This window comes from Cavia porcellus, unplaced genomic scaffold, assembly GCF_034190915.1.
Source record: "Cavia porcellus strain 051 isolate PalLab524CR breed Dunkin Hartley unplaced genomic scaffold, mCavPor4.1 scaffold_18, whole genome shotgun sequence".
In the NCBI taxonomy this organism is placed as follows: Eukaryota; Metazoa; Chordata; class Mammalia; order Rodentia; family Caviidae; genus Cavia; species Cavia porcellus.
This window is the reverse complement of record NW_026947501.1, coordinates 29,421,971-29,434,215: the sequence shown is the minus strand read 5'-3', so window position 1 is coordinate 29,434,215 and position 12,245 is coordinate 29,421,971. Positions and strand designations below refer to the sequence as shown.

Genomic DNA, 12,245 nt, shown 5'->3' with positions numbered 1-12,245 from the left:
TCCCGAGTCTTGGATTTTTAATTGTAGATGTATTGGTTGTGTAATTGGGTAGAGCTACTTCTCTTATACATTAGAGAATACTAGAACTGCTCTCAACTACTCAGTAGTTTTAAATTTTGTTATGCTTGGAATTTGAACCACAAAGTTCTGTCATACACTATAATCCAAAAGCTTACTGAAGCTTCCCTAAACATCAGTGCAAATGTTTTTCTTCCTTTTCCTGTGAAATGCACAGAAAGAAAGAGAGGAATATAACTAGCAAGAACCAAACACTGACTTGCCATTTCATTTTATAGCTTAATTATTCCCCTGGATTTTTTCAGCTTTTTGTTCACTTAATGTGAAACTTTTCATAAGTCTGAAAGGAGGAATTTTTAAGAATTTTTTCTCACAATGAAAAAATAATTTCAAAATAACTCATTTTTGCGTCATAGGCCCATGACATGTAGATGATGCCTAAGAAGTACATATAAAACTTAAAAATGATACAAGAAAACAGCCCAGTGTCCTTTAATGAAAATGGATATGTCTTATTAGCAAACTAAATCTAGTATGAAAATGGAATTTTAAAAAGGCCAGCAAAGACCTGCATGTGTGCAACTTCTCATTAAAGGCTCAAGTTCATTCATTGTGCACTTTATACCAGTATCAGTAGAAGTATGTGCTTCAGTGTTTTGCCTCTTTTATTTCTATTTCTATCTACACACCCCAGAAAAAGTACAGAGGGATGACAGTTCTAAATATAGGACTTAGAAACAAAGGTTTATGGAAAAACCACACAGTACCTTTGATTTGGGGACAGGTAATTTCTGGAGCAGATTATAAAGTGCACTAACCATTAATGAAAAAAGGATAAACTGACTTTGGGAAACTTACACAGGTGTTCAGTATCATGTACTCTATGAAAAACAAAACTACCATAATTTCACATCTATTACAATGACTTAGAAATGCTGTAATGAGCAAGAATGTGAAGCCGTCGGAATACTCACTGGTGAAAGTGGAAAATGGAGTAATTGTTTTGGAGAACGGTTCATCTGTTACTGAAGTTAAACCTTACATGCCACAGAGAGCATGGACAAAAGCAGGAATGTATGACCCGGAGAGGAGAGGGAAAACATACAAGTTAACAGAACAGCCTATGAGAGCAACGAGATGTCAGATTTATCAAAATGGTTTTAGCCACTACGAGTATTCACAGAATTAAAACTTAGGAAAGTAAAGGAATATAGGGTTATAAGAATGTTGTATCAAATAGGTAACAGTAAAGAGAGAAGTGGTTGTTTTTTAGCAACACATTTAAGGTTTTAAAATGCATGATTATGTATCATCCCACAAACAAATGCCTTTTAGGTTGACCAGCAATCCTAATTTATCTGGGACTTAGGAGTTTTCTAAAGACTTCTAATGCTACAACTGGAGAGCAGATTTAAAAAGTTTATCTTCCAGCAGATTGTCTTAATTTTTAGATACCTGATCCATTTTCGTTTTAGTACATGGAGAGAAATTGAATCTAGATTTGAGTCTTCTGTATGTGTACAGCCAGTTTTCTAGCACCATTTGTTACAGACTCACTCCATGGTGTTTCTGGCCCCTTTGTCAAAGAACAGGTGGCTGAATGCACCTGAGGTGGTTTCTCTCCTCTGTTCTGTTCCACTGATCACATACCTATGCCAATAGCATGCTGTCCTCATCACTGTAGGTAGGCAAGGACTTTCTGAACAGAACCCAAATTACACAAGAAAAAAGATCAAGAATTAAAAATGGGACTATATCAAAATTCCCCAACAGCAGAGGAACTCACCAACAGTGAAGAGAATGGGAAAAAAAAATTAACAGCTATTTCTTGGACAGGACTAAGATCTAGAATTTAGAAAGAACTAAAAAAAAAAAAAAAAAAAAGTAGCCCCCCCTAAATAAAAGACCAAGTATAAAGGGCCAAAGAACACATGAAAAATGCTCAGTATCTCTACTTTTAGAGACATAAAAATTTTAAACACTACGAAAAACTGGTTACCATCAGAAAATCAAATAATAAAACACTGATGCATCTACAAGAAAAAAGAAACTTCTGCATTATTAGTGGGAAGAATATACTAATACAATCATATAAAAGTCAGTGTAGAGTTCTCAACCTACAACTAGAAATTCCATTCAACCCAGCTATTCCCTTTCTAGGTATCATCTCAAAAGAGTTAAAACACATATTACAGTGATACATACATACCATGTTTATAGTAGCACAACTCATAATAGCTAAATCTTGGGAGTAGCCTCTATGTTCATCACCAGATAAATAGGTAAAGAAAAAGTGGTATTTATACGTCCTGGAGTACTACTCTGCCAGAAAGGAAACTTGAGTCATTTGGAGAAAAATGGATGCACCCTGAGACAATGTTAAGTGAAATAAATCAGACACAGAACTTTAAATATACGGTTTTTCTTAAATGAGAAACCAAAGTATAAATATTTTAAATAGAATAAAAGATAACAGGAACCAGAAATCTTTTGCAAGTGAAAAGGGGGCCAAGAGGCAGAGTGGGTTATTAAAAAGAATTAAAATGTGTACAGTACAGTTTTCCAAAAGGAATGTATTACAGGAAACGTACTAAAAGTAGTGTTAAAAATACACATGCACTTTAGCAAAATGGTAGAATAGGCAAATTCAAAATCATGAGCTGTCATGGAAACATGAAAAACAAGCAAGATCATAATCAACTTTCGTCAGAATCTTGAACTGAAAATGTGGAGCAACCAAGCAAATCTGCCAAGCAACAGTGCTATCAAGACAGGATTGTGGGACTGGGGTGCCACTGAATGATACAACCTATGATTATTGTGCAAAGCCTGAGTGCAAAAAAATTTTTTCAAAAAACTACATAAATCATCTATATATTAGATTACCTATGTATGCCTTGCTCAGTTAGATGGCTGTATGAACTAACCCACAGCAGCACCTGAATGTTGCCATCTGACAGACTTCATCTAAAAAGATTGGAACCCTCTAGAGAACCTGACCAAGACACACATTAGACTCCTCAAAAAACCCATTTAAACAACCCTATGGACAACTTTCCAGTCGAAGGCTTTGCAAGCTGTCGTCTCCTATTGACACAGTCAAGGATTACCAGATGTCCCAGGAAGGCCTAATGCACAGAAAACAAATGTACAAAAAAAAAGAAGCCTTTTTTTAGGGAGGGAACATAAGTTGCAACAAAACAATTTCAAAAGAAAAAAAAAATCTCACAGATGGATATAAAGGAATTGAAGGCACTATATAAGGAGGAACTTTCTTCACAAGTGGAAAAAAAGTCCTGACGTTTTAAATGACAAAGAATTGCAAGATAAAACTAGGACTAAAAACAAAAATAGGTCTTAAAAAATGGACACTCAGTACTGGATAGGTTCTAAAATCCAAGTATCAGAAAGCAGGAGACTCAAAAAATGTTCTTTCCCAGGAACAAGTTACGTTTAATATCATCAAAACCCCAAAACCTCCCAAACCATACCACATCACTGAGAATTTCGTTAGTGTGAAGACTAAAACTTTCTACGTTATGTATAAGGAACAGAAATTAAATTATCTTTGGATTTCTCAATACAACAGGGAAACTCATAGTGAAACAATACCTAACTATGAAGAATTATCTCCCACCTGAATTGTTAATAAAATAGGAGACATGCAAGGTCTCAACACTTTTACTGCCTTTTGTATTTTTCTCTAGAAGTCGCTAAAGAATGCACTTCATGAAAATGAGTTAGTGGCCAGCAAAATGGAAAGCACAACTCAGTACACAATGCAGGAAAAGTCTCAAGACAGGTGGGCCCTTCTGACACCTAGGTTCAAGTGACAAGCTGAGGGTTGCTTTCAAGATCGGGAATACTGTTCTACTTTATTATATGTAAGCTAATATCTACCAATATGTGACACACGTCCCTTTTCCCAATCCGTGCTTAGCGTGGATCACCGTCACTCACAGCACTCCCTGAAAGTTCACTATTTTGACTTAGTCTTAAGAGCTGGAGTTTGATTCATCATGCTCTTTAAAAAATCAGTAAATGTCATTTATTATCTTGGATTACATTTCTGCTAGCTATTGGTTATCCAGTTAACTCTCAACTCAGCCAGATGCCTTAGGGTAAACCTTCTGTTCAGCAGAACTCACTCATGACCTTAACTATGAACTTCCTCAAAAGTGCTTTTATATTTTCTGGGAAACTGAAACAAGAATATGATCAAAGACTGTCATTTTCTTTTTGAAATTTTCAAGTAATAATGACAAGAAAGTCCCTTTATACTTGTTAATAGGCTTTTCCAAAGTAAATATATTCTTTATGTATATATATATGTATATATATATATACATATATATATATACATACACATAAAGGTATTGCTAAAAGGCTTTTCCAAAGTAAATACATCCTTTATGTGTGTGTGTGTGTGTACATATATATAGACAGAGGGAGAGAGAGAACTAAAATATAAACCAGGGAATGGTTAACATAGGATGATGTCTGCATCTAGGAGGGCTATGACACATAGTTGTCTTCTTAGAGCTTAGTAATTGCTCTATTTCTTAACCTGACAGTGGGCTCACTTTAACACATAGTTTGTTCCGTAATTATTTAATTCACAATTCAAAATTAGCATCCCAGCTCAGTGGCACAAGTGCCTGCCGGACGAGCACAGGTCATGAGTTCAATACCCAAATAGCATCCCACCCCTTCGTCTAGTCCAAGTCCATGCTGACTCAGGTACATTCTGATGATGCTGTCTTCCATGTCCAGCTTTGCCTCAAATTAGCGAACAAACACCGGACCATTTGGCAGTTATATTATTTTTCAGTAACAAACTGCTATGAAAATTTCATTTTTTGGAAAGCAATTGAGAAAAAGAATGCTTCGTTTATTTAAGGATTATGTTCTTGTAAATAAAGTTAACTTGGTTTCGGGATAAATCCCCTAAAAGCCAATTCATCTTCCTCAGGTAACCAAATGCTTCTCAGAATCAGGACTTGTTTGATGCTTCAATTTCATCCCAAATCCCAGCTTCAATTTTTGAAGTATCGTATTCCCTCATCATATCGAATTCAAGCCATGGCTGACTCCACTTCTGAGCTGCTTCCATTTGTTCATCAGTTAGACAAAGATCAAATCTGATTCCTTTAATATTAAAATATGGACGTTCCCAGCGTTTGGACCAAGGCTTGGGCTTCATTTTCACTTTTAGCTAACGAAAAAATAAACAAAAGGATTAGCAGGGCTGCAAAATGTCTTCTCATGTTTTCATTAAGACCATTCGTTCATATTTTATACTTTCACTGCCAAATGTGCATCCTATACCTCATTAACAGGAACTTCACCGGTAAACTCCGGTGTTTCGGGCTTCATATTCACATCGAAAGTGCTGTACTCAGGAAGCGCATCTCGTAAGTATAGCAAGCTATCATCCAGCCGTTTCTCTAATTTGACCACTTGGATCTCATGGATTCGCGGATTATACAGGTCATAGCAAATCTCAACCCCTAAAAAGACGATATATTCATACAATAAGTCCAGATTCCTGTAAATACCTCAAAATATGAAAGCTATTTTATAAAGGAACTAGCAACATTTTCAGGTGGAAATGTGACATAAGTTTGTAATTTTTAAGATGGCTACTGAAAAAAACTAAAATCCATTTAAATAAAAGCTGAAATACATAGAAAAATGAGAAAACCTGGATTACAATAAGTCTAAAGAAAAATGTCTTTTATAAATATGCTGCCACATAGCTCCTCAATTTTTATAAGACATTAATTTAAGAATACATCAGTATGTCATGTTCTCATTTATATCCCAATTACTTAATTAAAAACTGTCCAGGACTAACAAGAGTAATGATATAAAAAAAAGTATAATTTTAAGTTTTAAATTTAATATAGAAGCCCCTCTTAAAGATGGTCTGTTTTTAGTACAGTAGCTTTCCACATGAAGCAAGAGAGGTACAGCTTTGAATATATCAAATTGCCATTAAGTAGTAATTTAATACATGCCAAGTAAGAGCATACTTTGAAGTTTTCGGAAATAAAAGTACTATCAATATCTATTTTTTTCCAAGCACTAATCTAGGTACTGTGCCTAAGTTAAAACCTTTCTCTCATGAAGCTCAAATTCTAAGTGGGTGACAAAAACAAAACAAACAAACAAAAACCACCAACAAGGTATTGCCACATAGTGAAGACAAGACAGGCTGATGGCACTGTGCTGGAAAGGCCAACCTTAAACAGTATCACCAAAGGAAGTCTCTCTGAGATGACTATGAACCGATGCAATAAAGGACCAAGAACGCGCCAGGTAGAAAAAATAACAAATGCACAAGTCCTGAGGCGCTAAAAACTTGCCATGTTGGGGAAACCAGGGAAGGGCCCGTCGGGCAGGAACACAGTAACTGGGAGAGCAAGGTGCAGTAGTCCGAATGTGTCCTCCCAAACTCCGCGCTGAAATCCCCAGTGGTGGCGGTATGAAGTGGCACCTTTTGGGAAATCATGAAGGTCTCTTTCCTCACACATGAAGGAGCCAGACAAAACTACCCTGGACGCTTTTCGTCCTTCTGTCTTTTGCCAGATGACAATTTGGGATTTGTCCCTCCAGACCACACAGCAACAAGGCACCATGCTAAAAGCAGGGAAGAGGGCCCTCACCAGACAGGCAACCTGTCCTGATCTTGGCCTTTCCAGCCTCCTGATCTGAGAGAAGTGAACCTCTGTTCTTTATAAATTAGCACAGTTTGGGTATTTACTTTTAGGAGCACAAACAGATTAAGACATCAGGAACATCACTGTTCTCAACAGTTTTTCCTAAAAGTAACCTGACCGTTACTTGTTCCTCGCTTGATGTTACCAGGCTGGGGAGTCTACTTATTTTTTTTTTTAAGTACCAAGAATCCAACTCATCACACCGTGCCTGACAAACAGGCGCTTATGCCGCTAAGCTAAATCCCCAGCCCATTTTTTAAAAAATATTTTCTTTTGTTTTATTTTTTGGGAAGTTTATTTCTAATGGCTGTTGTCCCTATAATAAAAGAAGCTTTCAAGAGCACACAGACCACCAACTGTATTTAAGCAAATGACCACAGTTCCCAATCCACTCCAAGGCCACAGCCTCCCAAGTCTCCTCTTACACCATCTATGTGTTCATGTTCAACTTCCGAGAGTCTTATCTAAAGAGACGGAAAACAAAAAGGAATCCTGATGTAACATTTCCCAGACAATTAAAACAATAAAGCAAAACGTACCTTGTCTTTCAATAATATTCCTAAGAATAAAAGTAGCTCCAAGTCCACTTCCTGACCTCTGGATGCAAATTCCCAGAAACTGGTTAGTTTTTCCGGGGGCATAGGGGTCAGCCGTGGTAACACGCAGGATGCTTCCTACAAGTTCATAAGAGAAGCGGATTTTTTATATGAAATGCAAAAATGAATACTATTTCTAGGTAATTTACCTTCTAAATATTTTAGTATTTTATTAGAAGTACCCAAAATGGTAAAAACTGCAGAGAAGTGAAGAGTGATTTCTTATACAAAGAAAACTAACCCTCTAACTACCAAAAAAGAAGAAAGAATTCAGCTCTTACCAACATAGAACTCTGGAATGTCAAGTACTTTTCTCCTTTCCAACATATCTTTTCTTTCTATTTGAAATTTCAGAGGATCTGTTCTTCCCCTTGGAGGAATAAACTCAGGACTCAAAAACCTGTGAAATATAAATTAAAAAAATTTTAAAAGGAACAAGACAATGAGAGGAAAAAAAAGAAGTGTTCCTTTATAAAGAAATGAAGAATACAGTATTGACACATTTTATTCATTTTCTAAGTTTTTTCTTTTTGAGACAAGTTCTCACTATGCATTTCAGGCCAGCTTTGAACTCACTACATAGTGCAGGCTGACCTTGAATTCACAGTGATCCTCCTGCCTCAGTCTGCCCTGTGCTGAGATTACAGGCATTTGCCATCCCATCCAGCGTCATTTTCCAACTCAGAAGCCAATATTATTTAATAAAACTATCCTTCTTAAATTGCTAATAGTCACAATAGCTAATAATTATTGATACTCCTGGCATTTTGTTAAAAGCCTCATAAAACATGTAAATAGCTGTTATGGTTTAGATCTTAAATGTCCCTCCTAAGGCCCAAGTGCTAAAGGTTTGGGGGCCAACCTAAGATGCTCCTGGGAGGTGTGGAACCTTTAGGAAGGGTGTCAGCAGAAGAAAGTTAAATCATGAGGGGTGGAGGCTTGTGGGGGATTGTTGGGACCCCTGACCTTTCTCTGTTTCCTTGCTGGCATGAGGCTAACGGCTTCACCTTCGAGGCACTCCTGCCATGAAGAACTGTCTCTCCACAGGCCCAAAGACAAAGGGACAGGTCACAAGCAACTAGGCACTGGAAGCAGGAACCAAAAAGAACCTCTCCTCTTTGAAGTTGAGTACCTCCAATCACAGTAATCAAATTCTAACACATTAGCACAATATAATCCTTATAGCATAGATGAGTTTGGTATCACCAGACAAAGAAGGCAAATAACTGGCCTACTAGTACATTAAGTTATAAATCTGTCAGTCTCCAAAGCCTATGGCTGTACTCACAGAGCTCACACTAAGCTGTAAATTATAATAAATTATCTTGGAAAAGACAGATATGCCAATTGCAAACTGATAAAATTAACATTCTAATTTTAACTGATTTTAAACTCATTATAAAACATCAATGTACTGAAAAAGTATATTACAATGAATATTTATGCCCTTACCACTCATCTAAAGAAATTATCATACAGTTGAAGCTTCTGTGGATGGTTCATTCTTCCTACTTAATTACTATCCTAGATTTATTACTAGGACATATCTATTATAATTACAGCTAATTAGTATCCTATTTATTTCCAGGAATTTCTTCTTCAATTTTCTATTTTGAAAATTTTCAAACGTACCAGAATTGACATAATAATACAAAGAATACCAAATATATTCTTCACCAAACTTCAGCAACTACTAAAGTTTTGCTATATTTGTTTGTTTCCTAGGCCATCTGGAATGTCAGATAGCAAGCAAGCCATGTCGGTATTCAACAACTAAGAAGGTTTAATGTTAAGCATGAGGACTTTCATCTACGCTATCACAAGACCTTTGTGACACGTAAGAAAATCTGCATCAATTCAATAATGTACAGTGGCATAAACTTAATGCTTTTCTTGCCTCTGAGGGTCACAAACTGAACCAGTCACAAAGCAAATCATTCAATGATTAGGTTCAATGGTGACCTTTGGGAAGATTTGATTCACTTCATGATCAATTCAGTTTGCAACCAGAATTATGGAAATAATTAAGTTTGTGCACCAAGGTATCACTGTAATTTAATATCTAGCTCATATTCAAATATACATAATTATTCCAGGTCTTGTTGTATCTGTTACTCAATTCAGGACATAATCACGATTCACATATTGTATTTGGTTGTTAGTCTCTTAAACTAGTATTTCTCACAGCTTCCTAATTTCATAATGTTGATCTTTTTGAAATGTTAAGCTTAGTGTGCTATCTTATGGACTATTACTAGAGTCCAGATTTATTGTTTCTACATCCTTAAACTGAGGTTAAACATTTTTGGTAAGAGTATTACAAGGAATGATGAAAGCATCTTAAATTGTGTCACCATCAGAAGGAAATAACGTCAGAATGTGGTAAAGTTTGAATGTTGGAAGAAGGAAGAATGTCCTTTCTACATTTTTTTACCCTTTATATATGGATACGTTTATATATACTGCATCAAGTTCCCTGAAAGCTGGTTTCTTCAGACATTTGTGAAATTCATTCATGTTTTTAAAAGATTGCTGTAACTCACTCATTTTTACCACTATATAATCCAATATGTGATTACACTTGCCTGCTTATCTATATATAGGTCAGTTCTAAACCTCTGTTACAATATTGTTATGTTCATTCTTGTACATAATTCCCTGGACATAGGTATGAGTTACTTTAACCTGTGTGCCTTCTAGGTGAGAAGGTATATACAACTTAAAATTTAGTTAAGTTCTGCCAAATTATCTTCCAGAGTACAAAATTATGTTCCCACTTAATTGAGTTTTACTAAGCACTGGTCTTCAAGAGACAGATTCCTTGCCAGGCACTGTGATGCAACCCTGTAATTCCAAAAGTTTGGGAGGCCAAGGGCAGGAAGATCATAAATTTGAGTTCTTCCTGGGCAAATTATCAAAATTCTGTCTAGAAATTAAAAAATAAAAATAAAAAGGACTGGATATATAGCTCAGTGCAAAGGCTCTGGGTCCAATCCCCAGTTCCCAAAAAAAATGAGCGGAAGAGACAGATTCTTTACAAAAAAGCAGTTATATGAAAATCATTGTTTTTAATCTCTAGGTTAGTGCCATTGAACATTTTTTTTTAATTTTTTTAATTAAAAAAAAAAAAAAAAAAGCCCAGAAAAGATCCAACCAACAATTTACAGCAATTTCAGAAAGCCTCATACCAAAGTTTCTCCTATAGCAAAAAATGTTTTCATCTCGCTGGGCATATGGGATATGTCTGTAATCCCCGCACGTGGGAGACTGAAGCAGGAGTTCAAGGCCAGCCAGGGCTACAAGAGTGAGACCATGCCTCAAAAAATAAAACAAAAACGTTTTCACAAAGCTCTGCAGGAACTCCTTTGCTAAGTCTTGCTTGGATTATTTAAATTTACATGAAACTCCCAGGTTACCAACAAGTCATTTAAGTGAACCCGAATTTATTTACAGTTTTTATTTACAGTATTTATTTACATTTTAGGCGCAAATCAGCGCAGAGTTGTACTACTGTACTCCATCCTCCAGGAATGCCCATCCTAAGTACGTTAAGTTTGGGCCAACTGATTTCTACCCTGAATTAAAGGTTTTAGGGAAGAACGATTGGCCCTGGAACGTAAACAAGAACAAGACCTGTCTGGGAGGGGGAAAGCTTCAAATCCAGGGAATCCCTACTCCTACAGTACTTGAGGTTGTGATTTAAGCAAGAGATCAAAGCAGGTTAGAGAAGCAGGGAAAAGGAAACGGAGCTAGGCACACTCTATCCTCGGGCGCGCGAACCCCACACAGCGGCGCGCGCAGTGGGAGCTGCGGCCCCCGCACGCGCGCGTGGCCCGCGAAGTCAACACCGCGCGCGCGCTCGCAGCCGAAGCCACCGGCTGGCTCCACGCGCAGATCCCGGTCTCACCTCCGGTCCCCACCCAAAGGTCGGCGCTTGTCCGCGATGACCGGTTTCCGCGGCGGCTGGAACGCGCCAGGCTCGGAAGGCCCATTGCTCTGCTTCCGGGCGGGCCCAGAGCGGAGCCCTGCAGGAGAAAACCACGTAGTTAAGACTCTCGCGGCCGCCCTGACCTCGCTGAACCTCGCCATCCCGATCCCCTGAAGAACGACAGCGGGGTCGCCACACCGCCTTGAGCACCTCCCACCAGTCCAGGAGACCCTGGACTCCTCCAGTTCCGCAGCGAAACAGCCCGGGTTCCACTTACAGCGAATGGCAGACGCCAGCCCAGTAAACAGTACTCTAGAGGCTTGGAAGCTCTTGGTTAAGCCCAAGGTGCCCCCATTCCCCGCTACAATGCAGGCAGCCATGCCTGCTCGCACAAGTCGGGACTACAACTCCCAGAAATCAATGCGACGAGGTTGTAGCCACCAGCTACGGGATGGCAGCTGATAAGGCACATAATAGATAACTCTCTACCTCGGCCGTTTCTGCTGGCTATATTGAGAGAAATACATTCTTTCCCACATTCCCCCTTAACATGTCGAGTTACATTCCTCCACCAGGGTATTCTTAAAGATTCTCTTCTTTTAATCAACCCACTTTCTCAGGCAAATGTTTTCTATATTAAAACCTCATTGTAGACTCTCACTCTTGAGTGGTACTTTCATTAGGGCTCATTTGCAATTTCCCTCACATAATTGTTAGATTAGTATTTTAGCTTTCCATTATACTCATAATTCTAAGAGATGAAATCCAAAGTCGCGTTCTGCTCACTGTTCTATCCTACCTAGCACCAACCTGCGCCTCACTAATTCTTCTTTGCACAAAAAAGAGAAAAAAATATTTCCTAAAATAGCTTACACAAAGCCCCTGAGGTTACAGAGTATTACCCCTTTGATGAACTATTTGACTAAAAAACTGGGAGAGTTTAAAAGAGTAAATTTGCCTTGGGTTTCAACTATGAAACCA

General features: G+C 37.8%; 1 protein-coding gene across 1 annotated transcript; it reads right to left on the bottom strand.

Moving 5' to 3' along the window:
* Positions 1 to 4,613: 4,613 nt before the first annotated feature.
* Positions 4,614 to 11,696, bottom strand: Mrpl19 (mitochondrial ribosomal protein L19). The gene is made up of 6 exons (XM_003468965.5): positions 11,542 to 11,696; positions 11,244 to 11,361; positions 7,618 to 7,736; positions 7,280 to 7,414; positions 5,347 to 5,528; positions 4,614 to 5,233 (listed from the first exon to the last, which is right to left on the bottom strand). The coding sequence occupies exons 1-6, from the start codon at positions 11,642 to 11,644 to the stop codon at positions 5,012 to 5,014; spliced, it is 879 nt and encodes a 292-aa protein (XP_003469013.1). The 5' UTR covers positions 11,645 to 11,696; the 3' UTR covers positions 4,614 to 5,011.
* Positions 11,697 to 12,245: the final 549 nt, after the last annotated feature.

Bases quoted from the DNA above. Each gene is read 5' to 3' on its own strand.
- Mrpl19 (XM_003468965.5), bottom strand. From the start codon at position 11,644: ATGGCTGCCTGCATTGTAGCGGGGAATGGGGGCACCTTGGGCTTAACC. The intron at 7,415-7,617 runs GTAAGAGCTGAA...ATGAACTTGTAG, and splicing joins CATTCCAGAGTTCTATGTTG to GAAGCATCCTGCGTGTTACC. The intron at 5,234-5,346 runs GTATAGGATGCA...TTTTTTCGTTAG, and splicing joins GTGAAGTTCCTGTTAATGAG to CTAAAAGTGAAAATGAAGCC.